The 27,372-nt window shown below is 42.5% G+C and overlaps 1 protein-coding gene across 1 annotated transcript; it reads left to right on the top strand.

Annotated features, from left to right (window-relative positions):
* The first annotated feature begins 148 nt into the window (after positions 1 to 148).
* LOC139707380 (PRAME family member 20-like) lies at positions 149 to 27,372 on the top strand. The gene is made up of 6 exons (XM_071618618.1): positions 149 to 172; positions 293 to 479; positions 5,908 to 6,013; positions 24,727 to 25,023; positions 25,402 to 25,983; positions 26,799 to 27,372. The coding sequence occupies exons 1-6, from the start codon at positions 149 to 151 to the stop codon at positions 27,370 to 27,372; spliced, it is 1,770 nt and encodes a 589-aa protein (XP_071474719.1).

Genomic DNA, 27,372 nt, shown 5'->3' with positions numbered 1-27,372 from the left:
ACTGGAAAGTCCACCCATGAAACTAGATTAATTGTACTGACTGTAGTGGTCAGTTATACCTATATATTGATTCTATGATAAACAGACTGTCTGGAAGTATCTTTTGAGAAACAGACAGTGTTGAGATAATGGATTGTTCCGCATCCATATGGATGGCGGCTATGGACCAGATGTGAGTAACACCAATTAAGGGCCAGTTCTGTATGAGGGATCTCCTCTTCATCTGTCTCTCTCAGCCTTGTTACTATATTACTGTTTGTCTGTCTATGACCTGTCTCTTTCCTTCCTGAAGGCATCCCCACCAGCCCAGTGCTGTGAGCTGGGCCCTCTATGGAGAAGAAAACCTAAGTTTGCTGATCCTAGGGTAAACGCTGGCATGGAGGCCATGGGGGCATTATCTATCAAGGAGACAGAGAGCCCTCTTGGGGATGATGCCATGCACACTCCACATCACCCTGTTTGGCCCCAGAGGATGGCTGGTTAGTCAATGACGGGTAAGATTCCTCAAGGGAGGGACAACCTAAGACAGGCACAGTCACAGAGGGGCCATCAGGAGAAAATTTGGGGGCCAACAGAGGTGAGGCAAAGAACCTCACCCCCCACTGGTGCAAAGGCCTAATTCTTCTCCCCTTCTGAGAGAGGTCTCCTGCTCCATGGCTGCTTTGCTCCCCACATCCAGCTCAGATCAGAACCCTAGTGACAGAGACCTAGTCTGTGGGAAGCCATTCTCTCACGTGATTGGGCACCTCCCGAATTGAGTGTGAGGTGCTCTGGCCAAACTGTGTTGGAGCTTTCCCCACCCTCACCAGGTGCGAAAGCCTGTCACTGTGGGGGTGTGACTGACCACTGACCCTTAGGCCAATCACAGACCCTGACCTTGGAATGCTGCCCCCCTTGACCTTCATTGGATGAAATTTTCCCCTAAATTTCTTGTTCCCCAATAAAAGGCCACTCCCTGGCTTGCTCTCTCCCTCTCTCTCCTGCTAGCCCTGAGTAAGACTTGATGCCCCACTGGGTGGTTCGAGGTGAGAGCCGTCTTGGACCTGGTCATAGAAAAAGGTAATTGAGTCTGTGTGTTTTATTTTGATCTCACTAGTTAACTTCTATGCCAGGAACCTCTCTAATAGAACCAGCGTGCTGGTCACCTGGTGGACTAGTCAACAGTGACTGCCTGCTCAACATAGCAGGAGAAAAATGCAGCTACAGGAATGGGCCATGTCTGGATGCTTTTCTCTTTCTTGGTTCTCATTTTTTTCTATGCTTTTCCTTTTCCTTTTTTTTCTCATCAGGGTTCTCCTTTGACAAAAATTTAATAAAAGAGGAGAAAATGTTAGAATAGCCTTCAGTTGCAACTATCAGCTATGAGCATATAGAGTTTCCTCACAGTATGGTTACATTAGGCAGAAGATGATTGGCTTATGGATATTATCTTGCTTATGTAGATTAACAGGCATGCCCCACTCAAACCCTATAACAGTTGTGTATATTCCAAAAAGAAACTGAGCTACTGGACATTTACTTGAGGTTTGTCACCAGCCAGTTATCACCAGCTCCCATGACTGAGGTAGCCAAATAGCTGAGCAACAAATTGAGCACACCAGTGATAGAAACTGATGCTACACAGCAGATAAAAAACCCAAGCCAGCCAATTATGCTGGACTTTAGTGACTAAGACTACATTTACCTTTACGGACAATTGTTGGAAAGATTATTATAATAGATTATTCCAAGGGTATTTGTATTACTGACAGACCTAATTAACTCCTTAAATATGAGAGTGAAGAGAAAAAATGATAAATATCCTGTAGACTATAAGAATACAACTTATTGCCTCATTAATTATTGCCAGCCAATATTTCAGAACTATAATATGCTAAAGTTAATATTCAGGCTTTGAAACAGATGTATGTCTATTAACCAGACCTAGACAAACTGCTGGTCTCATTATCCCTAAAGTGACTACTTTAAATATTATTCCTTGCTTATTCAATTTCGTCCTTTGTGGCTATGTCTTAAAACTTACATTGTATGGATTTTCTTAATGTTTGGCTTAAATTACATCCAGCTTCCTTCAGGGTCAGATAAGTGCTGATGGAAGGATGAAAACTAAGTGATGATGTTCTAGAAGACAATGTAATGAATAATGTGAGTGAGCCCTTTGTTCTATGATTTATGGAGAGGCCAAAATGCCATGGCAATGAAAATGTCTGTTACTATGGCCAAAAACAATGTGTCCCAATAAAATTGGGAAACGATTAAAAATCTTCTGATGAGTGTTTGCCAAGGTAATAATAATCCAGATTATTGTGTTGACTGTTATGAAGATAATATGTTTACTACTAATTCTTTTTGTGTTTCAATAGCAGATTGTGATGACCTTGGACTAAGAGCCAAGTGACAGAAAGAAAATTTCCCAGTTACATTCTTTTATATATATACATACATATATATATATATATATATATATATATATATATATATATATATATATAGAAAGGGAGAATATGTGGGAGGCCAACTTTACGGGTGACTGAGTTACACTCCCCAGCTGGGTGCTGAGGCGCTTAGTCACAGAAATGGGTGTGTCTTGCTACAGCCACATGGGTGAAGCTATACTCACCTGTTCCTTTGTAATATAACCCCTTGCCCTGTTTAGGATAGAATCTTCCATGGAAGTGCCTTGTTATGTCTCCTCCTCTTACAGTGCCCTTGGGTGTGGCCTACCCAGGTGTCAGTCAACCTGCTGACAGTGGACATCATGAAGATAGACTCAGCCCCCTGAAACCTGACCCTTTGCCTCATTTGAATAGCTTCTCCTCAATAAAAGGGATCAGTGCGTGCTCTCTCTCTCTCTTTCTGTGGACCCTTAATGTCAGAGGAGCTGTCACAGCAACCCCAAAGAAAAAGGTATTTGTGTCTCTTGTGTGGTTATTTCATGCAGCACAGTTAGCCCAGTTTAACTGGAGTGATCCCTGAGCCTTTTAGTCGCGAGAACAGAAACCTGGAAAGCCTGGACACCAAGGTGGGAGGGGTCTCTCGCCTAAAGGAGCAAGTCGGCTCTACCCAGGCTGCAGAGTTATAAGAGCTCCCACAGACAACGAAGCTACCTCTTTGCTTCATATTCACCTAGGGATCCAGGCTAGTAGAGGCACTGTCCTCCAATATGTGATATCCTATGTTTCCCTTGATGTCAATATCTGACCAGAAGATGCCAGAAATGAAGAGGATCAAATAAGGACAGTCTCTGTGGACTAGGCCTCATCACGTCTGTTCACATTGCACATTAATTTAAATGATATTTAAATAAAAGAGGAGTGTGCATCTTCTAGGAAGTGTTGTTGAAAGGAGGGAGCATTCTTTTCTTCCAACCATCTTCTCGCTGACTAAAATTGAGAAATGGTGGCTGGAGCACAAGCAGCTATCTTTAACCATCTGGTCAAAACCACACAGTAAAGATGATGGCATAACAGTGCATGAGTTCCTGAGGGTCAAGGAGCTCCCATGGCAGAGCTCCAGGCTGTTTACCTGCTGTCTTTAAGGAAACAATGAGCTCCTGTCATATTTAAGCCACTGTCATTTTGAGTTTTATTTGCAGCTGAATCAACTTATCTTACAAGGTATTCTCTAAATGTTTGGTATGCTATTTTCTTTTCTGCCCACATCCACCCCTTTGTATTGGTGCCTTCTGCTATTTCCTTCTCATAGTCCAGAGTACTTTCAGAACTCTCAAATCTTTAGCAGCCAATAGTTTTAGCATATATTTTACATCTCTATTATTTCACTTGAGAAAGAAAAAAAACACTTAGGATTGGTTCATAAATTCAGATTATTTCAAGAAATATTTTTAGACAACCACTAATGTCAGGTCCCAAACTGGATACAAAACATATAAACATAATTATCAAAACTACCCCTGCATTTAAAGAACTTGCATTATGGGTACATTACTGGTACCCCTTCCAATTCCACTCCACCCTCCTGTTTGAAGAAATTGAAAATATACAATTACACTTGTCAGACTCACTTCCCACTTGAGTTCTATGTACAAATAAGGTCTGCCAAAGAGATATTCTTAGAAAAAAATGTACAAGTAAATGAAGGTTACGTTCCTACATTTGCAGGTCACTTGTGAAGTGTGATGACATGTGGCATTTGCACTCCCCTTGTGGTCTTCATGGTGTGAGAGTCAGTGCTCACAGCAGCAATAGCAGTGTCTAATCCTAGGTACATTCTAGTCAGAATAAGCCAGGCTTATTAGTAACAAATGATGGAGGGGGCCTGGGGTTGTGGCTCAGTGGTAGAGCATTCCTCTAGCACTTGCAAAGCCATGGGTTCAATCCTCAGCACCCCATAAAAATAAATAAAGGTATTGGGTTTAACTACAATTAAAAATTTAAAATAAAATATTAAAAAAAATAACAAATGATTCCCAAAATCTCAGGCCTAATGCATCTTTTGATTTTAGGTTAATTTGTGTTCTGAGTGAGCACACATCAGTAGGATGTCATAAAAAAGAGGACCTGGTTTGTAAGGGTGGCCGGGTCAGGAAGTGGGGACTGGGTTTCACTCCTTGGCCTCTGAAAGATGCAGAGTCCTTTGTGCACCTGTATCCAAAGACTCTACAGCCCCTTCTGGAACACTGGCCTATTTTACCTCCACAATTTAGAAAACCCAGAAACCATGCTATTCTAGAGAAATGAGTGAACTTCATCAAAGCTAACTCAGGGAGCTGGGGACATTTCTCAGTGGTGGAGCACTTGCTAGCATGTGGAAGGTCCTGGGTTCCATCCAAGGCATCACTGAGATAAGTAAACAAAGAAATAAATCCAAAAATGACATGACCACATTGGGAAGGTTTAATTGGAGTAGAGCTGTCTATCTGTTAAGGTATGTAAACAAGTCAGGATAGTGCCTGGCATTTTGCCAGAGGGAGTGGTTTATGAAGTAACACCAGCAAGCCATTAAGTGTGGAGATTCCTTATTAGTTGACTGCTGTATCTAGTTTATGTTAATTAGATAAGCTGTGTGCAATGTATAAATACTGCTCCTGTCCTACAATAAAGGGCTCCCACTCCTGCTGTATCAGTGTACACAAGTTGTTCGTCACCCCTCCCTGGCTATTTTGCTGCAGCCAGACTGCGGCAGATGGTGGCCCGTATGGGGAGCCCCGGGACACTTGGGGGTAAATGACGAAAAAAAGATGCCCGTCCATAGATAGGACAAGAGCAAATCTGCTCTTCCCTAGGCAGATAAGGCGAGAGGAAAAATGGCCATTTCGAGAAAATGGAGAAGATTGATACAGTATGTTTGTGTCTTGTTTTGTCTTGAAATATTGTAATGTCTTTGTGATGAAAATATGGAAGGGATGTTAAGTAAATTGATAATGGAAAGAGGCACCCCAGTGGAACCAAGAGCAGTTAGGGCATGTGTTGATAAGAGCCCAGGAACTCTAGTTAGAAAGGAAAAGAAAGTTCAGAAGAAGAAGGATTATCAGGAAAAAAATTGCAGCAAAATGCTATTACTGAATACTTTTCATTGCCGGAGGGTGCCTGAATTGTTGCGGCTGCTGCCATGTGCGCGAGCTGGTCACAATGCACCAAGTACTTTCCAAGCAGCGGCAGCTGGCTCTTCCACTGCCACAAGCCCAAATCTAGACCTGACCTGGAGGCACAGTCTTGCAGTCTCTTGCTCCCTATGCCCAGAAGCAGTTTGAGTCCCGGACTCTCCCCAGGGCTATCTGGGGCTGCCCAGGACGCTGCAGGCAGAAGACGGCCCCCTGAAGTTTGATCATTTCCATGGCCAGTAACTACAACCATTAAGGTCTGTTTCAAATGTAAAAAAAAACTTGAGATAATGTACTGAATTGTTCAGAAGTTTGTTTTCTTAGTGCCTGCTGGAATACTACAGGATTTTCTTTAGCCATCCGGAGTTCTTACCTTCGTGCAAGTGCCAGTGAAGACGAAGGTGGAAGAATTTCCAGTGTTGCTGAGAACTGGACGAGACTTCGGATCAGGCAAGCTGCCTGCAGAACTTACCTGGATTGTGATTCAAGCTAGCTGCCTGCAGAACTTACCTGGACTGTGATTTAAGCTAGCTGCCTGCAGAAATTACCTGGACTGTGATTTACCTGGACTGTGAGTTCATCTATTGAGACACTCCTTTACCTGGACTGAGACAACAAACTGTAATCTACAACAAATTGTAACTAGGTATCTTTGCTAATGGTGTCATTGCTGGTATAATTTTTCCAAGGGCTTCTTGCATGGAGCCATCAATTGGCTTGGTATTGTGGCATTTTGTATCCTCCCCTTCTGCTTGTAGCAGATTAGTGATTGTGCTTGTGTAAAAACCACTATGGTCATTATTTAAATTAAACAAAAGGGGGAAATGTTAAGGTCGGTAAACAAGTCAGGATGGTGCCTGATATTTTGCCAGAGGGAGTGGCTAATGTTAAGGTCTGCAAACAAGTCAGGATGGTGCCTGGCATTTTGGCAGAGGGAGTGGTTTATGAAGTAACACCAGCGAGCCATTAAGTGTGGAGATTCCTTATTGGTTGACTGCTGTATCTAGCAGCTCAGGGTGTGAGGCAGGAGGATGGTGAGTTCAAAGCCAGCCTCCGCATTTTAGTGAGGTTTAGTGAGGTTGTAAGCACGTTTGTGAGACCCTGTTTCAAAATCCTACCTGGGGATGGGGCTGACTGGTGTGGCACCCTTGGGTTCACTGCCTGGTCCCCAAAACAATAACAAGTATGAAAAGCCAGTTGCAGTGGCACATGACTGGGATCCCAGCTACTCGAGAAGCTTTATGATTTTATTCCTTCTCCCAAATTTACTAACAGGGGCATGAACCATCCTTTTATTTTTTCCAGTCCCTTGAGATGCAAAAATAGGCCATTTATTTGAGAACTGTTTTCCTAATGAATCTATTTCTTGCTGAGGACTTCCCAATTAGAATTGCTTTTGCTGTATCCCCAGGTTTGAATATCTTGTTTGGCCCTTTTCATTGGTCTGGAGGCATTTACACTTTCTTTTTTTATTTTTATTTATTTTTCTTATTTCTTACATAAATGACAATGTTTTGATTTCTTCAACGACTCATTGGTTGTTGGGGAACATGCTGAAGAATTCCCATGCTTTGTAACTGTCCAGGTGTTCCCCCTGCTACGGATTCCATTCTTTTTAAATTTATGGAGATTTATTTTGAGAATAAATGGAGAATGTGTCATGTGCTTGAGAAGGATGTTTGCTCTGCAGTGGTAGGGTGGGATGGTCTGTAAATGTCTACTCTGTGCAGAGATGATCTGTCCAGTGCGGAAAAGGGGAGTTGACTGGGCTGGGGATGTGGCTCAAGCAGAATCATGCTTGCCTGGCATGCATGCGGCCCGGATTCCATCCTCAGCACCACATACAAACAAAGATTGTGTCCACCTAACAACTAAATAATAAACATTAAAATTCTCTCTCTCTCTCTCTCTCAAAAAAAAGGGGGGGGAGTTGAACCCCCCACTGTTCTTACTGTGTTGTAGTCAACTTCTTCATTACATTCCAGTAATATACCTTTGCACATGTGGGTGCTCAAGTGTCGGGCACGTGTATGTGTACAATTTCTGTTTCATGTTGCTGAACTGACCCCTTTTATCATGGTGTGACCACCTTGTCTCTTTTTATTGTGTTTTAATCTGTAGTCTATTTTATCTGACAGGAGTCTAGCCATTCCTGCTCTAGGTTGGTTTTCTTCCTGTGGAATATCTTCTCCATCCCTTCACTGTCACTCTGTTTGTGTCTTGAGGTAGAGTGACTTTCTTGTAGACAGCAAGTGTGTGAGTCCATTAAAAAAGAAAATCCATTCAATCATTTTACATCTTAAATTTCGGGAGTTTATTCCCTTTACATTCAAGGTTTTTTTGAAAGATACACAATTATTTCTGACTGGTCTTATTTGTTTTTTAGTTTTTGTTTTTTTTTTTCTGATTTCTCTTTAGATCTTTTTCTCTGATTTCCTCCCTTACTCTCTACTCTGTTTCTGTGGGTTGGTGTTTTCTTCTAGGATAAGTTCGGATTTCCTTCTTTGTCATTTGTGAACATGCCGTCATTTTTGTTTTTTTCTTTGGGCTTCCTCTGGGATTTAGAAAATTTTTACACTTACCAAAGAGCATTTTAAGCTGAACAAAACCTCCCTCTGCTCTGATACCAGTACTCTGGATTCCGTCTTTTTCCTTGTAACTTTTGCTTTGGTTGCCTTGGTTTCCTTCTCCTGGTTTTGTGCATTCCTTAACCTCTTACTTTGGCCATGCTTAACACTCACCATTTTGTTTTTAACTTTCCTATTAGTCATTTGAAAGTTTAAATATTCCTGTTAAGTAAGCCAGGCACACTGCTGTATGCATGTAATCCCTCAGGAAACTGAGGCAGGAGGATTGCAAATTGAAAACTATCCTTAGCGACTTAGCAAGGGCCTAAAGAACTTAGTGAGACCTTGTGAATTCCCCACCGAACATGGGAGTCTCCAAGTAAGGCAGGGTCCACCATCAGTTGATAGGAATAAAAAAGTCAAATGTATTTTTCTGCCTCCTGATGTAGTTTGGGGTTAATGCCTAAGGTGTTACCTGTGCCCCTAATGTGCTATGTCACCTGGCAGCAGGTCCTAATCCGGATGTCTGTGGGGGCTCCAAGCTGTGGTCCAGGCTAGCTGTAAGGATGGCCTTAACCTAAAAATGGCCTAAGCCTGAGTAATTCCAGTTGAAAATGAACATGCAGGTCCACCAGGTTCAGCTTCCAGAGCCCTCTAGTATGAATCAGGCACATCCTGATAAAAACATGTCTCTGTCCACAACCCAGAGGAAACGCAGAGTGAAGTTATGGTCATTTGCCTTCACCCTGATGGGAGTCAGAGGTGAGAGGTAAGGGCAGAAATTGTCAAACCAGAGGTCATGACCTGAATGTAAGATGTCACTAAGAAACAGAGTAGTAGCTTATAGGGACTTAAAAGGTGAGCAGAGCCCCAACATTTAGTAGAAATGGAGCAAGTGAACAGACATTGAGCCAGCTGCACTCATGGCCACATGCTGGAGAGCCTGATGAGGTCCTGCATTAATATCCTAACTCTTGTTATTGTCTGCCTGATCCTCTGCATCATCCTCACTGCTCTCGAACTCTACAGCCACATCTTGACCCTGGTGAGAATGGTGACTTCCTCTTAAGACTGTCTGCTCAACCACCTGTCACATCCAGGCCAGGAGAAGCCTCCATCAGTTCCTGGCCTGATCACTGTGATCTTAATGAGTGAGCATCTGCTGGACTTCAAACCTAAGACTTGAGATATTAAACCTGGCACTTCAGCGGAGCATGCAGAGGGAATGTCTGTAATGAGTCTGGCATGATTAAGTGTTTGCTGTGCTCAGAGTTAAATTAGAATTTTTAGTTTTGAATTGATTATGTGTATTGCAGTGCCCAACATTAAGCATTATCATTTTCTTGATTAAGAACCTATACAATGAAGTTGTATTGAGTGATTTGAGTGAATAAAGCATTGAAAAATGCATTAGTGTGTGAATATGATTTATTACTCCCCTCCACTGCAGATGTCACACCTTCACCCATACCAACACTAGCCAAGTTCCCTTGGTCCCTAACCACTTCCACAGCATTGCCCTAACTTTGCCAATAATCTTGTGGGCTTTACAACAAGCTTACTGTACATTCTCTCTGCTTAAATGTACATGGGTTAGTTTTTGATATAAGAACCATGGATGCCAGTCACAGTGGCACATGCCTGTAATCCCAGTGACTTAGGAGGCTGAGATAGGAAGATAACAGGTTCAAAACAGCCTCAGCAATGGCAAGGCACTAAGCTCATCAGGGAGTTCCTGTCCCTAATATATATTCACAATTGTGCTGGGGATGAGGCTCAGTGGTCGAGTCCCATGAATTTAATCCCTGGTGCCCACCACAAAATCAATGATTATTAATGTGTGAAAATATGTAGGGTTCAAGTGACGTAGAGAGTAAACACATATGTGAAAATTATTCTCTCTAGCCCAAGCACAAGTACAGCCTTCATTCAATATCCACAGTGAATTGATTCCAGAACCCCCCCCCTTTGTATACATAACTCTGCACATGTCCAAGGTCCATGTATAAATGATGCACGGTTTGAATGTAACCTATGCACTTCCTCCGGTGTGCTATAAACCATCTTGAGGTTCCTTATAACATTTAATACAATGGGAATATTATATAGCAGTTTACACTGTGCTGTTTAGAGAATAATGACAAGAAAAAAGACTCTACACATTCAGCACAGATAAACTTATTTTCAACCATTTTCAATCCAAGGTTGATTGAGTCCAAAGTTCCAGACCCTACAGCCTCAGAGCCAAGATGAGAGATGCAATAGCACAGAAGTGTGAGCAGAGGCAGAAGCAAACAGAGACATCATATACAGAAGATGACCAAAGAGCCAGGAAGAGCAGCCTTGAGAATTAGAAGCACCACAGCTCTGACATCTGCTTGGTGTCGGCACAAAAAGACCGATACACCTAGGGACAACAAGGGCATTTCTGAGAGAAAAATAAGACTAGCAAAATGCACCTGGTAAATTTCATTCAGTGCCTAGGTTTCAATAATGAAGGGAATTGTGTCTCTACTAATTTTTCAATGAAACAGTTCAGTGTTTCATCTTACCTAAAAGCAATAAGCTTCAGAAATCAGGAACTGAACTAATAGGAAAGGCCTAATTGCCCGACATGTTGTATAATTAAACTATACATTTCCTATAACTTGTATTTATTGAATTTAAAAAAATGCTAGAACTGTGGCTCAGTGGTTTAGTGTCCTTGGGTTCTACTCTTGCTACCAAAGGGGGGGGGGGGAAGGAGAAAAAGAAAAAGTGACTTCGGTACCTTGTTCTTTTGCTGAATAAAATTTTGGGGTGGGTAGCTTTAAAAAAGGTGGTTTGCAGTGGACACAGTGGCACAACCTCTAATTCCACCAACTCAGGAGCTGAGGCAAGAGTATTGCAAGATCACGGACATCCTGAGCAAGTTAGTGATAACCCCTCTCAAAATAAAAAATAAAATGTACTAGGGATGTGGCTCAGTGTTAACATAGCCCTGGTTTCAATCCCCAGTCCCTCCACAAAAGGGGGAGTTTGGATGTGGTTCAGTGTGTAACAGGGGTTTGCTTGATGCTTTCACTAAATCCCTTGTGGCTTTGAATCATACATATTTTTTTGTCTTTTCCCCAAGTCTTCTCCATAACTTCCTCCTTGTGATCTTCTTGTCCCTGGTGTTCTCCTTCCTGGTTTCTTCTCTCTAATCTAATTTTCTCAGAATCACCTCTAAAAAACAACCTGTTCAGCACTAATCTCTAGGGCATATAAAGAACTCAAAAAGCTAAGCACCAAAAAAAAAAAAAAAAAAAAAAACAAGTAACCCAAACAGAAAATGGGCCAAGGACCTGAACAGGCACTTCTCAGAAGAGGATATACAATCAATCAACAAACATATGAAAATATGTTCATCATCTCTAGCAATCAGAGAAATGCAAATCAAAACTACTCTAAGATATCATCTCACTCCAATTAGAAAGGCAGCTATTATGAAGACAAACAACAATAAGTGTTGGCGAGAATGCGGGGGAAAAGGCACACTCGTATATTGCTTGTGGGACTGCAAATTAGTAGAGCCAATACAGAAAGCAGTATGGAGATTCCTTGGAAATCTGTGAATGAAATTACCATTTGACAAAGCTATTACTCTCCTCAGACTATACCCAAAGGACTTAAAAACAGAATCCTACAGGGACACAGCCACATCAATGTTTATAGCAGCACAATTCACAATAGCTGAACTGTGGAGCCAACTTAGATGTCCTTCAGTGGATGAATGGAAAAAAAAATGTGGCATATATACACAATGGAATTTTACTCACATTAAAAGAGAATAAAATCATGGCATTTACAGGTAAATGGATGGCATTTGAGAAGATAATGCTAAGTGAAGTTAGGAATTCCCACCCCCCCAAAACAAATGCCAAATATTTTCTCAGGTTTAAGATGGCTGACTCATAGTGGGGTATGGAGGGAGACCATAGGAAGAATAGATGAATTCTAGATAGGGCAGAGGTGTGAGAGGAAAAATAAGGGTGCAGGGGATTAGCAAGGATGGTGGAATGGGATGGACAACATTATACAAATACATGTATGAAGACAAGAATTGGTGTCAACATAATGTATATACAACCTGATATATAAAAAATGGTGCTGTATACATGTAACAAGAATTATAATGCATTGTGCTGTCATTTATTTTTTTTAAAAAAATGAAGCAAAATAAAATAACAACCTATTCCTCTGATAGACAGAATGACTTCCTTTAGGACAGAAGCCCCATTTTTTTTTTTTTTACCAAAATAGTAAACATTCTTGTTCCTTCTTCTCAAAACTGTGTCCTCATTATTACATTAGCATCAGGGATGAGAACAGAGCATTTGAAAACAAGTGCTTTACTGGTATAGGGCATCTGAGCTCAAAACAGAACCTTTAGAGGGTCTACACTCAGACAGTCTTCCCTAGTGACCTACAGCCAAGGAGTGGTAGCACATGCCTGCAAACCCAACAACGCCAGGGGCTGGGGCAGGAGAAGCACAAGTGGGAGGCCAGCCTCAGCAAGTTCACAAGATCCTGTCTCAAAATAAAAATAAAAGGAGGTGGGGAGGTAGCTTGGTGGTAGAGCACCACTGGGTTCAGTCCTCAGTACCAAAAAGAAACATAAAATTGTGGCACATAGTTTGTAATGAAAAGAGAATATCACATTTCTATCTCTTCAAATGACCAGAGGTCTGGACTTAGTGTCTCCACATGCAGTTTCCCTTCATCCCAATAGTTTTGATTTCTGCTTTGCTTTAGATCATATGAAACTTCTTTCCTTCTGTTTTTCTTTTCCTTTTTCTGTTGTATTTTTTGTTTTGTTTTGGTTTTGGTTTTGGTTCTGGGGACTGGATCCAGGGGCACTATACCACAGAGCTACATCTCCTTTTCATTTATATATTTTCAGTTTGAGAAAGGGTCTCACTAAGTGGCTTAGGGTCTCATTAAATTGCTGAAGCAATTTAATCCTTGCTTAAGCAATTTAATCCTCCTGCCTCAGACCCAAGTCATTGGAATTACAGACACCTGCCACCACACTGTGTTAAATTTCTTTATTTCCCCTTTGCAAATATGTGTGGGTGTGTTTTACCGGGTATTGAAGCCCAGGGATGATCTGCTGCAGCTACATCCCAGGCATTTTCATTTTGTATTTTCAGACAGTGTCTTGTTAAATTGCCAAGGGCATTGCTTGAACTCTTAATGCACCTGCCTCAGCCCCCCAGGAAGCTGGGATTACAGGTGCAGGTCACCAAACCTGGAATGACACAATATTTTTTATACGCTGGAATCTATTCTGATCTATTTCTTTCTCATGACTCCACTCCAAAGTGGCACGCTGTCACATGTACAAGATACACATGACAATCGATCCTCATCTCAGAGTTTGCATTTTCCATCTCTTACTTGAAAATGTTCTCAAATACTATATGTGGCTTTTAGCATTGCTTACATTTAAACGGAGCATGTTGGTACCTGTCTGTAATCCAGCTATTCAAGAGGCTGCAGCAGGATGATGATGAGTTTGAGACTAGTCTGGAGAACAAAGTGAGATCCTGTCTCACCATAAAATGTGGTGGGCCATGATTTTAATCCCAGTGGTTTAGGAGGCTGATGCAGACAGGATCAAATCTCAAAGCCAGTCTCAGCAACTTAACAAGGCCATTATCAGCTTAGTGAGACCTTGCCTCAATAAAAATTGAAAAGAGCTGGGGATGTGGCTCAGTGGTTAAGTACCCTGAGTTCAAACACCAGTACCAAAAAAGAAGGAGATAAAAAATGAAAAGGAGAAAGAGGGGTAGAAGCAGAATAAGGAGGAGGAGGAGGAGGAGGAAAAGAGCAAGAAAACAACAGATAAGGGCAAATGGACAACCCTGACCTAAGGCAGAGTCCACCCACAAGCTGCCCATTCCCTCTACTGGGCACAATGACATCTGGCTCTAGAACCCAGCAGTAGAAAGTCACTTGATAGGAAAGGGGACACACTGGGACAAGCCTGCCCCCTACTGGCTCTTTTAACACTGATTTTTAGGTGGTTCTTGCTTCAGATTACACTTTTCTGTGATTGGCGCTGACTGGGGAGAGTAGCCATGAAAATTAATTCAAAACCAATCTCCCCCACCCCCAAAAGTGACTTTCTGTTTGTTTGGTTTTGTTATTGGAAGGTGTGTAGGGGCTGGTGGTGCACCTCGTAGAGTCATCTTGGAGGGCAATGGGGAGACAAAACTAGAAAACTGGACCCTATTTGTTGGTGAATCTAACTTTCCTGTTGGGAGTTGTTTCTTCCTGGACTAGAGCTCCTGTGATCCATGTTGCAAGCAGAGCCTGGCTGCAAGTGGCCTCTGGGAAATGAGGGCCTCAACTCCCCAACTCCCCACAAGGCCAGTCTTACTACCCTTGCCACTGTAGGTTTCTTCCCTACCCAGGAGAAGCTTTACTCCTCTTTGTGGTGCAAAAGAGCAACCTCAGGTCAAGTTGTCCAGGGCAACTTCCAGGATCTGCCAAGCTGCTCATGGTCACTCAAGTGCAAGCCAGTCTTTTTCACCTTGGTGGCAATGATTCCTCTGATGCTGTCTCTGTTTCTTGTTAATTCCCTCTAGGGAGCATGGTCCTCTCAACAGCCTTCTGGAAATGGAAACATACCTTAGGCCCTGTTCCAACACTGCCCAAGCCAGCTAATTGCCACTTAGCAAGCCCTGCCTGGGGCCACCTCTCCAGCCCCAGCTCCCTGCTCTCCCCTACTTCCAGGTGATGAGTGGACTCCTATGTTCCTTCTGTGGGTACCTCCCAGCCAAATATTCTGGTCATCCCCCCACACCTTCTTTGAATCCAGTGGCTTGGGTCATAAGATTATCTCGAGAGTCCTGACAAGGTATCAGAATGAAAGACTGTAGGACAGGAAGGACAGGACGCTTTGGATTTGGAAAAAGCCTTGGACAAACAAAAGCTTTGCAGAAGATTCAGGAAAAGCCCTGAGGAGGAAAGTTGAATTGTGTTCTGGTTGGGATGGCACCTACCTGGGTTATGGAAACCCAGCTAAATCTAGTCATTGTCAGAGGACCTTAGCAGCCAGAGAGGGCTTCTGAAACTGTCTTTTGTCAATAGTTATCTAGGATTTAAAACATGCTAATTAACAAAATATGTGTGTGTGTGTGTGTGTGTGTGTGTGTGTGTATATATATATATATATATATACACACACACACACACACATACTAACACACACAGAAATATATCCATTTGATGAATTAATCCACTGATTGGATTTTAGCTCTCATGATCTGATCATTTCACCTCTTGCATTAACACATATCCAAGCCATATCAGAGACACTTGCCTTTGACACATATCTTCTACTCCCCAAATTCCCAAAGAACTCACAGTTCCCACCTCAGTGGATTATGGAGACTGGACTCTCATATTTAACATACAATGGGACACCAACCTGGGTGACTCTCCTGAGAAGACCTATGGAGTTCCTCTTTGGGAAGTTCCTTCAGGTAGGAATAAGGCCCTGTCATTTGTCTATGTTCCCTTAATTCTTTTCACCTTTGATGAGCAGGACCACCTCAGGAAGAAGGACAGGAAGGGTTTGGAAAGTCTATAATTGTTAAATTCATAATTTTCATCTGATACGCATAGGTTAATATGTTTTTCTGATTACATTCTGCTTTGTTCTAAGGCCAATATACAAGGGTTAATTCTCAGTCTAATAGGATTTTAATAACCTACAAGGCTTTTGTTTGTCTGTTTTGTGTAGGGGCACTGGGGTACTCTCTGTCTACATGTATTGCCATGCCTACATATATTTAGTACTAAAAATTGATATATGAGCTCAGAAATTAATATTGAAAAAATGGATTCAAATACCTTTGCTTCATATGATTTAAAGGTTTCAATTGAAATTGGGTGAATAAATAAAAGTCAAAATGTCTTTAAATTACTAATGCCGAGTTTTGTTTCTAGGTGATCACACATTTAATAAAATGGTAATGTCTATACAGTGTCTAATATCCATTGTCTCTAGGATTTTTCTTCAATGGGAAAAAATTACAAATGCTATTCAATGCACTTGTCTTACAGCTTTTTTTAAAAAAATGTAAATTTGATCTGACCTGTATGAAATTAACCATGGATGTGTTTGTTATAGACATCTGATTGGTTTACAAAGTTTAAATGTTAACTATTAAATGTATTATCAAGTAATCAAACTTTTCAAATTCCATAAGGTAAAATATTTAAGCATTGTTGGTGTTTTCATATATTGGTAAATTTTAAAAAAATTCAAATTACTTTACATTATCATCAAAACAAAGTTACAAAATGTTAAAAGTCCCAGCGGGTATAATTCTATATTCAAATAGTCAAGAGGTTTCAACTGCATTTCAATTAGAGTACTATAAATATAGTTCCTCTTATTAAAATGGATTGATTTATCTAAATTCAGAAATTGATAAGTGTTATTTTAAGGTATAAACAAAAAGAGGGATCCATGGATCAAAAATTATTAAAAGCTTCAAAAGATAAAAATATATATAGTAAAAAACATGTTTCCAGGTAAGAAAGTCTTTGTGTGGAAAAACATAATTATAATACATCTAAGTAAACAATAGGGTCTAAGTAAGTAATGTAAACATCTATAAATAAAGGAGAAATATTAAAAAGTTTTTTGATAACTAAGTTGTTTATATTTGTAATACAAATAGTTAAAAGTATTCAAGGTTATTCCCTAAGAGCAAATATTAATGTACTGATATAAACCAAAGTTTGATTCACATATTAAAATGACAAACACTTCTTAAAATATTAATTACATTGTGTCTGTTAAGTTTTATTCTCTAGAGCAACTAGCTGGGCAAATGAAGGTTTCTACACCTCTGGTGAAACAACAACTGTTATTTTAGAGTATTGTTCCACATTACAGAGTCTAAAACTTGGTTGATATAAAAAACATCAATAAAACTGTAGTACACTACTCTTCTTTACATATTAAGTGTGCTTGCTTACCTTGGCTTGACCCCTAGATCTCGCTTTTGTATTTTTTTTTTTTTTTTTTTGGCTTAAATATGAAGCATAACTGAAGGTGGTATGCTACTCTGACCATCTCGCTTTTAGACAGTAGAGTGTCTGCTGCTGGCCAGCAATAAAGGCTTAATTGGAATGGCAATGTGTGGTCTGAGAGTTACTTAAGGGTCTCGGTATTGGTATAACATTCATCCAGAGGAATTTTGCAGTCTGAGGCTATTATTCTCCTATTAGTTATGGCACTTGTTCCAAGGAGCAATGTAATCTCTTGAGGGTTTTAAATGCTCTATGGCCAGGTACTGAGGTGCACAATTACAATCCCAGTAACTTGGGAGGCTGAGGCAGGAGGATCAGAGATTCCAAGCCAGCCTGGTCAACATAGTCAGACCCTGTCTCAAATAAAAATATAAAAAGTGTTCGGGGTGTAGCTCAGTAGTAACCTGCCCCAGGTACATAATTCCCGATACTACAAACACACACACACACACACACACACACACACACACACAGTCCAGAAGCCTCATGCATACCAAGTAATTGCCATCAGATTCAAACAACTCAAGGGAGCCAAGACTGACCATGTAATGGCTTAGAATATTCCGTGTTCACAGTGTCCCAGCTGATGATGCTACTGTGAAAGATTGCAGAATCAAAATGAAATTTATGTACCAAAACCTCACAAAAGTGGAGGGCAAGGGACCATGCAGGAGAAGGTCCTTGAGCTTGATAGTTTGATAATAGACTTTCCGGAGGACTCTGCCAAAACCACAACATTACACCAAAAAATGGCTTCTAAACTCCTAACTTTCCAAAAAAGATCACAGGATTCTTATCATTGGCTCTCAAGAGATTAATAAAACACAGAATGGGACCTGCAACTTCCATGAAACTCCAGGACAGCCTTTCTTCTGCACTGCAGTGGAGTCTATGATGGTTCATTCTCAAGCACATTTTGAAACTGGTGGGCAATGATTCCGAAGACAATTAAAAACAGTAATGGCTTCCACGTGGAATGTTCCAGTTGAACATCTCTCAAACAGCTGCTCTTTTAAGGAAGGTGAGGTGGGCCATGCCTGTAATTCCAGATTCTCAGGAGCCTGAGGAAGGAGGATGGCAAGATTCAGGCCAGACTTGGCCATTTGGCAAATGAAAATAAACCAAAGAGACTGGGCACTTAGCCCCTAGTTCAATGCTCAGTATTGGAGGAGGGGAGAGTAAGCTTTTAGGCTTCAAGTTGGTTTTATCAACTTCACTAACTACATGGGAAAAGCAAAACTGAATCATCTCTGTTAAAAGTTGAAGTATTATTTCATAGGACATAACTTCTGTATTCACTTTAAATATTTTCATCACTCTGGTTAATTGACTTATCTTTTATAATGATCCGGGACCCCAGGTTTCATTAAGTGCTTTAAACCTTTTGAGATTATTGACTAACTTGTCTATGATCAAAGTCTATATTGGCATTTGACCTTGAGCTAACGTTGAAATGTTCTAGAGAACTCCATATTTGTTCAAGGGATTACTAGAAGAGAGACATTAAGGCAAATAGCCTAATTTGATATGATGGGAAGTCCTGTCAAATATGACGTAACTTTTTCAAGTGATATTTATTTACATATGTTATTAATATTTGCTTTAAAATGGCAAAAATTCATAAAAAATCTCATATGTTATTAGACATAATTCTGGACACTATATTGAAATGTATGCCAATCAAATCACCTTGTTAATAACTGGTTATTGTAAATTCCCAACAGATTTTTAACCATGACGATTCTAAATGTTTAGCATCAATAGTTATCATTTGGATGGGGAAGTGGCTCAAGCGGTAGAGTGCTCACCTGGCATGGACGCGGCCCTGGGTTCAATCCTCAGCATCATGTACAAATAAAGATGTTGTGTCTGCCAAAAAATAAAAACATAAATATTAAAAAATTCTCTCTCTCTCTCTCTCTCTCTCTCAAAAAAAAAAAAAAAAAAAGAGTTATCATTTGGATTATTGCCCTTAACATAACTAAAATCAGATTAATTGATTAAGAAGAAAAAAAACACTAACAAGTTTACTTGAACACAGTTCTCTCAACTATCTATCTGTCTATCTATCTATCTATCTATTTCTTTATTTATTCATTTCTTTATTTATTGTTGCTAGGGTTCAAACTCAGGGCCTCATGCATGCTTGGCAAATGCTCTATCTTTTCAAAATTGGAATTCAAAACAGGGTGTGGTGGTGAACACTTTTAATCCCATCTGCTGTGGTGTGTAATTGATAAATGCAATCAAAAAGATTGTCAGTTATGGGTTCCAGATTAGTAAAATATACAGATGGTGGATATAAAATCTTGAAAAGTGAGTTAAGACAATTATAAAGCAAGAACTCTCACAGGCAGGCCTTAGACTGCATTTTGCTGCCTCCTATGAAAGACTGTTATAAGAGCTGTTTCTGAGAAACTGAAATGACAGCTGTTTTCTTATTTAAAAAAAAAATTGCATTTCTGTACTTTGTACCCCACAAATTGTACCCTACTCAGGATGCACTGGTGGTCGTGGAGAGCTATATCCTGGGTTTGATGCTATTGTGTGTCTACATGACTTTGAAGTAGATTCTCATCCCGATGACCCCCACCCAAATTCAGGATGTGACTGTCTAGCACCTGCTTGAACCCAGGACCATGCTCAACTGAACTGCAAGGCTAATGTGCTGGCTTGCTGATTGGAAAATTTTGATCCTGCCTAGAGCCCAGAGGCCCCACTTATTAATGTTTTAATTTCTATAATTGGCTAGCTTACATGAGGATAAGCAAGTCACTGATTTGTGGATTTTGTGCTTATAATGTCTTTGGATGGATCAGGAAGCTGCTCTCCTCTCACAGAGCTTGAGACTCTGTGGTGGGTGACAGTCCCTAGTCAGGTAAGTAAAGCTCTCTTTTGATTTGAAATTCAGACTTAGAGTGCTTTCTGGAGGCACTCCCCATAACACCATCTATTTATCAGGCTAAGGCAGAAGGATCTCAAATTCAAGGCCTGTCTCAGTAATTTAGTGAGAACCTGTCTCAAAAAAAAACTTAAAAAAATGGGCTCCAGATGTAGCTCAGTGGTGTAGTTCCCCTGGGTTCAAACCTTGGTACCCAAACTGAATACATGAAAAATATAGTTAACTAAATAATTAATTAATAAAAATGAAAAGAAGCTGAGGATGTAGCTCAGTGGTAAAGCTCTTCTAGGTTCAATCCTCAGTGTCAAAAAAATAAAAAATAAAAATACATAAATTCAGGGCCTAAATATTTTTTTTTCAAATACGATCACCTGTACTCATATAATTTCTGCAAAAGTCTAACTCTTCATAGAATAGCAAAGGCTGCAGCTTGGAGATGAGATACCCAAGGCCTAATGAATGAGCAAAATTGAATTTAACAGTGATTTCCTGGTGGAGGGACTCTGAGAGCCACTCCCTCCAAACCCACCTTGTTGTTCAAATATGGCTCAATGTGTTTCAACACTGATTCCTAGTCATCTGTTAATTTCCTCCAATGGGGGACTGGACCAAACAGGAAAAGTCTATCCTGGCACTGAGATAGAATCAAACCCTAACCATTATGTGATACATCCAGAGGAAAAAAAATCTTCATCCCAAGGGGGAAACATAAATGGTGCTCAAATCAACAGGCAGTAACTGTGTCAAATCCTGATGAAGGGGAAGCAGGGTGCTGCGAAGGGAAGGTCCCTGGGCAGCCCTGCCTGATGGCAGGAACTATCACAAACCAGTCAGCCCCAACCTCAGCTGTGCATCAAATCCACCCAAACCCTCACCCCCCATTTTTTCTAAGAGGACACCTGGCCAGTCACCACCTATTGTCCTTGAACTGAGGCCACCCTTGGTACTGAATCTGTGGAGCCAGTGATAATTGATTCAAAGCTGCCTTTGACACCCTGTCTTTCTTTGCCTCCTGGATGGAGCTCTGACTCATCTTTCTTTAAGTGTCCTGCATTCCTGCCCCATTATGTTTGACTACACTTGTCCTTTGGAGAGCCAGTGTCTGTTGTGACATAGGTTGACTGTAATTTTGTCCTGCCTTGTGCACCAAGTCAGGGGTAATAAGGGAAGTCAGGGCTGTGGCATGAAGTCACCCTTTCAGCTGATGACACACAGACAAATTCCAGAGAAACTTAAAATTAAATCAGAGAGTAGATTTCAAATATTGTAGAGCATAAAAACCAGAGACCCTGTTGGATGTAGCCTTAGTCCTATATAGCTGCACACACACATGAAATTAAATGTGTTTCATTTGTGGCAAGTTATTACGTGAAACAGAAACCAAATATAACCTTAGCCAATTCTAATTATTTAACTAACATATGATTATGTGATGTGAGCAGGGATATTTTCCAGCAAGATACCCCAAAAGACCATCACGGTTTAGATGCTGTGTCTCCCAACAGCTCACATGTGACAATGTTTTTGGAGGAGAAATGATTGGTTTATAGCCTTAATCTAGCCAGTGAATTAATCCCTGGTGGTATTATCTGGGGGATAATGAGGGCAGGTGGGCCATGGCTGGAGGAAGCTGATCTTTGGGGTGTGAATATGTGTGTAGAGTTTGTATCTGCAGGTGGCCATCTCTCTCTCTCTCTCTCTCTCTCTGCTTTCTGGTAATGTGAGCCTCTTCCCTCTGCCACACACTTCTGCCATGATGTTCAGTCTCAACTTGGAGGTGCTGTCTCTGGATTGAGGCCGCTGCAACCAAGCCACCCAAATAAACATTTCCTCCTCTGTAGTTGTTGTCGTTGCGTCTTTTAGTCACAGCACCATAAAGCTGACTAAAACAAAGACAGACCGAAAAAACAGAAATGCAATTGTCTAACAGCCACCCATCAAACCATTCCTTCTACAGGTTCCCTGGAAGTGCTCACCTCACATGGCTCATCCAAGCATTCCATCTCTTTCTGTCTCTCCTTCCTCAATTTTAGAATTTCATTTTACTCAAACTCTTGAAATTTTCCTTTGCTTCTGTTCTTCTCCCTGGCTAAAGGCCTTGGAAAGTGCCTGTGGCCAAGGTTTTCTAGGAGATGTTCCCTGGGGAAGTCCCTGATTCTGAAGGAAGGCTCTCTAATTGGTGGCCTCCCTGAAGTCAAGGACACCTGTTGTCCAACTCTGTGTCTTTCTCTCCAACATCCCAAGTTGCCCGCCGCTTCCACCCTCAGTGGCTTTCAGACTTTCCCAAGTCTGATGGGGCATAGTGGCCAGTGCCTGTAATCACAGCAACTCAGGAGACTTGAGGAAGGGGGATGGCAAGTTTGAGGCCAGCCTCAGCAACTTAGGGAGGACCTAAGAAATTTAGTGAGACTCTGCCTCCAAATAAAAGCAAAAACATAAAAAGGGATGGGGATGTGGCTCGGTGGAAGAGAGCCAATGTGTTTCATCCCCAGTACAAAGAGACAGAAGAAATCTTGCCCTAAGTCTAGAAGACTGATTCTACCTTCCTGTGTCCTCTGCCTCCCTTAGTGTGCTCATATTTGCTGCAAGTTAACTTGACACTTGTGTGACTGTTGGAAACATGATTTCCATTCTGTAAGCTTTGTGGAAGACACTACTGTCTTCCAAAAGCTGTTTTCTCTCTGGAGTTTTCAAAATATTTTTGAAAATTATTTTTTTTTCAAATAATTTTGATATGGCTAAGATCCCTGTAGAAAGGTATTTTCCAGTAATGTTTTTCTAACATTAGGGATTAAATACTTTTACATCTCACAGTAGAAACAGGAAGGTCACATATGGACAAAATTGAGTCCACGGTGGGGAGTGCATGGACAAAGGCATCATTGACTCTCACAACTTCCGATTCTGCTGCTCTTGCATGACCATCAGATTCAATGAACTAATGCAAGGAACAAAATCCCATCGTGATTAAGTGGGCGGAGACTGGGGAAGGTGATCACATACTGCTTTCTGATTGGATGCTGATCAATCAGATGGAGGTGGGGGCGTGGCCAGAGAGGTCCATAAAAGCTTCTGCAGAGCCAGAAGAGAAGCACAAGAGTCTTGCAGCCTAAGGAGACACATCCTGACCTGCTGAAGCTCAGAGCACCTGCACACCTGGCCAGATTCCGTAAGTCCCTCACTGGCCTAAGGAACAGCGCCTTCCCTCCTCACCTGTGTGGATTCAGGAACATTTTGTTCCTGTCTTTCTCATGAACCAACTCAGGCCTTCGATTTTACCTCAGTGTGGTTTTGCCTTTATGCTGAATATTAGGATTCCCATTTTAGTTTATGTCACTTTCAAATTCCTTTTATTTCTTTTCTTTCTTCTTCTTTTTTTTTTTTTTCGATACCGGGTATATGAACTCAGGAGCACTCTACGTCTGAGCCACATCCCCAGCCCTGTTTTTTATTTTATTTAGAGACAGGGTCTCACTGAGTTGCTTAGCACTTGCTCTTGCTGAGGCTGGCCTTGATCCCTTGATCCTCCTTGATCCTCCTTGATCCTCCAGAGCCCCTGGGATTATAGGTGTAGGCTCCACGCCCAACTTTTATTGATTTGTTTTTTTTTTTGTTGTTGTTTGTTTGTTTTTTAAGATATATATGGACAATATAATTTATTTATTTATCTATGTATTTATGTGGTGGTATGGTGATTGAACCCAGGGCCTTGTACATGTGAGGCAAGCACTCTAATAACGGAGGTATATCCCCAGGCCACCATTTATTAATTTTTATGTGCTGCTGAGGATCAAGCCCAGTTCGAGCCCCAGCCACTTTTTTCACCAAGGAGATTGGATTCCTATTTCAATCTAATTGATTGCAATTCTATTTTCTGATGATGGAAATAATTATATTGTGTGCCTATAAATTATACTCTTTTGCTGGGTGTGGTGGCACACACCAATAATCCCGCCAACTCAAGAGGTTGAGGAGGCAGGAGGACCAGAGTCAAAAGCCAGCTTCAGAACACGAGATGCTACACAAATCAGTAAGACCCTGTCTCCATCTCAAATACAAAATAGGGTTAGGGAAGTGGCTCAGTGGTTGAGTGTCCTAAATTCAGTCGCCAATATCGGCCCCTAAAAGAGTATACTGTATGGCCTAGGTGGTTTTGTATTTTTATAATTTGTTTAAACAAATTAAACCAAAAGCTTCAAATGATCTCATGGAACAGTTCACAGACTCTGTTCTGATCTGTTTGTTCTCCTCAACATCCCCCTAAGATGGCAGAATGTCACATGTGTAACAGATATCCATGAGACTCTGTTGTAATATCCAAGTGTTTTATAATATAACATGCTTTATAAATGCTCACTTTTAAAAAAATTAAAACGAATGTCATCCATATGAGGACAAGTCCATTTCCAGCCATATAGTTGTTGAATCTAGGGGCCTACTGCTTAGGTCACATGACACTCCAATTCCCCTTTTAAAAGGACAAAATAATAATCCAAAGCTTTCCCCCATAAGGGTGAGGTGTGCTTATAGACTTCCCAGTACCCCCTTCCCAGAGGCTGGCAATGGATGGGATAGTGACCTTTTCCCTGGACCATTTGCCAGGATTTTTCTTCTTTCAGACTCCCCAGGATGAGCATCCAGTCCCCACCCACGCTGCTGGAGCTGGCAGGGTGCAGCCTGCTGAGCAACAAGTCCAGGGCTGTCCTGGATCTGGAGGACCTGCCCATAGAGCTCTTCCCACCACTCTTTGTGGAGGCCTTCAGCAGGGGACACACTGAGGTCCTGAAGAAAATGGTACAGGCCTGGCCCTTCACCCGCCTGCCCCTGGGGGCCCTGATGAGGAAGCCACAGCTTGAGATGATCCAAGTGGCCCTGGATGGGCTGGACATGCTGCTTGCCCAGCAGGATCACCCCAGGTGAGGGGGACCTAGGTGGCCTGGAAGGGAGCACCCTTGGGGCCAGGGAAGGAATGGGAATAGGCGGGGAGAGTGGGTGCTGAATTGTGCACCACAGGCTTCCTGTGCTGCCAGCAAGGAGGGGAGGAGAGGCCTTGGCCATGCTGAGCCCCATCTGGGAAAGGCTTCCAGATGTGGAGGTGGTTGTGGCAGCTGTGGTGACAAATAAAGGAGGCAGTAACTGCCCCTGCCTCAGTCTGTACAAGTGGGGTCACCAGGCTGGATTGGAGGGACGTGGATGGAGAAAAGTGAGACAGAAGGAAGAGGTGGAGCAGGGGGCAGCAGCTGAGAGGTGAAGGAAGGGGCCTCGGGGCTGAGACTCTGCTGTCGTCCCCGCAGGAGGTGGAAACTGCAGGTGCTGGATTTGCGGGATGTTCCCCAGAACTTCTGGAGGATGTGGTCTGGAGCCGTGTTTGATGCCTGCTCACCAGAGAAAATTAAGAAGAATCAAACCTTGAAACTTGGTCCAGCAATGGCAGCTAAGCCACCCTTCAAGGTTTTCATAGACTTGAGCCTCAGAAAAAGACCCCTGGATGAATTCCTGAAGCACTTGTTCCTGTGGGTCAGACAGAGAAGGGACAGGCTGCACCTGTGTTGCAATAGGCTGAAGATCTTTGGGAAACCCACCCGTCACACCAGGAAGGTCCTGCGACTGCTGCAGCTGGACTCTGTCCAGAAGGTGGAAGTGCACTGCGCCTGGGCGCCCTCCACCTTGGCTGCTTGTGCTCCTTTCTTGGGCCAGATGAGGAACCTGAGGAAGCTGCTTGTCTCCCAGGTCTATGTGCCTGCCTACACCTCCCAAGAGGAGCAGGAGCAGCTGCTCGCCCAGCTCACCTCACAGTTCCTCAGGATGGACTGCCTGCGGAAGTTCTGTGCCAATGCTGTCTTCCTCCTCGAGGGCCACCTGGAACAGGTGCTGAGGTGAGTAAGGGGGGGTGAGCGCCCTCTGCAGACCAGTTACAGGAAATTTGCACCTACTAGCCACTGACAGTCTCATGGTTAATAAGACACTGGAAGGTAAATAACCCATCCTTTTGTTCCTATTGGATCCTGAAGCTAGGTCACATAACGTGTGTTGGAGCAGACTCCTAAAGGAGGGCCCATAGTCTGGGAAGTGCCACCATGCTGGGAATCCAGTTGGGAGGGACAGGAGCTAGGGATGGGATTGATGTTCCCTCCATGGGAGGCCTGTCCAGTGAAGGTGGTGGAAAGCGGGTAGAGAAGAGGGTTTGGAAGGAGGGAAACCCCCACACTGACACCTGTCAACAGGGAAGCTCTGTGCTCCCCAGCTGGGAGCAGAGGACCTGCCTCTATACCCACCTGGGGAAGGCTGTTCTGAACTCCAGGTAGTGATCCTGGGTGTAAGGGTCAGGAGCAGGGGTGGAAATCTTGCTGAGGATATAGGGTGTGAGCCTCTCAGAGGGTTAACCCCAGTGGATTTTTTACATCCTGCTCAAATGTGTCCTTCATACATGACTCCCCATGACCTCCTGTGGCCAGACCTGTGACTTTCTGCTTGGCAGAGAGGAGGGGACACCGAGATGCGGACTCATCACAGGAGATGTGGTGAAAGGCTCACCCTGACATGGGGTGAGGTGAATGACCAGATTCTGCAAAAGGCAGCATCCTAATTGTGGACCATTGTCAGATCACCAGGGTGACTTTGGGTTTGGGCCAATTTGTCTTCTGCCTCCATGACATTGCTCCTCAGCACTAACTATCTGGTTTTTCCTTAGGCACCTGAAGACCCCCCTGGAGACCCTCTCAATAACCAACTGCCCACTGTCCGATTCTGACTGGAATTATCTTTCCCGATATCCGAACGCCAGACAGCTCAGACACCTGGACCTGAGGGGCATCAAACTGACCGATTTCAGTCTGGAGCCCCTCCAAATCCTGCTGGACAGCACTGCAACCACCCTGAACAGCCTCGACCTGGAAGCCTGCGGGATCACTGACTCCCAGCTCCAGGCCCTCCTGCCTGCCCTGAGCCGCTGCTCCCAGCTTGTGATCATGAGCATCCATGGGAACCGCCTCTCTATGTCAACCCTGAGGGACCTGCTGCTCCACACTGCCAGGCTGAGCCAGTTGAGCATAGAGCTGTACCCTGCCCCTCTGGAGAGCTATGATGCCCGGGGTACCATCCACCCAGGCAGATGTTCCCAACTCTGTGCTGAGCTGACAGCAATAGTGAGGGACTTTAGGCAGCCAAACATCCTTGTGTTCTCTACTGTCCCCTGTCGTCGTTGTGGCTCCAAGTTCATGTATAACCAGGGTCTCATTCACTGCTCCTGTCCAACAGCTGCCTAG

This window comes from Marmota flaviventris, chromosome 10 (assembly GCF_047511675.1).
Source record: "Marmota flaviventris isolate mMarFla1 chromosome 10, mMarFla1.hap1, whole genome shotgun sequence".
In the NCBI taxonomy this organism is placed as follows: Eukaryota; Metazoa; Chordata; class Mammalia; order Rodentia; family Sciuridae; genus Marmota; species Marmota flaviventris.
The sequence above is the reverse complement of the archived record's forward strand: the minus strand, read 5'-3'. Positions and strand labels throughout refer to the sequence as shown.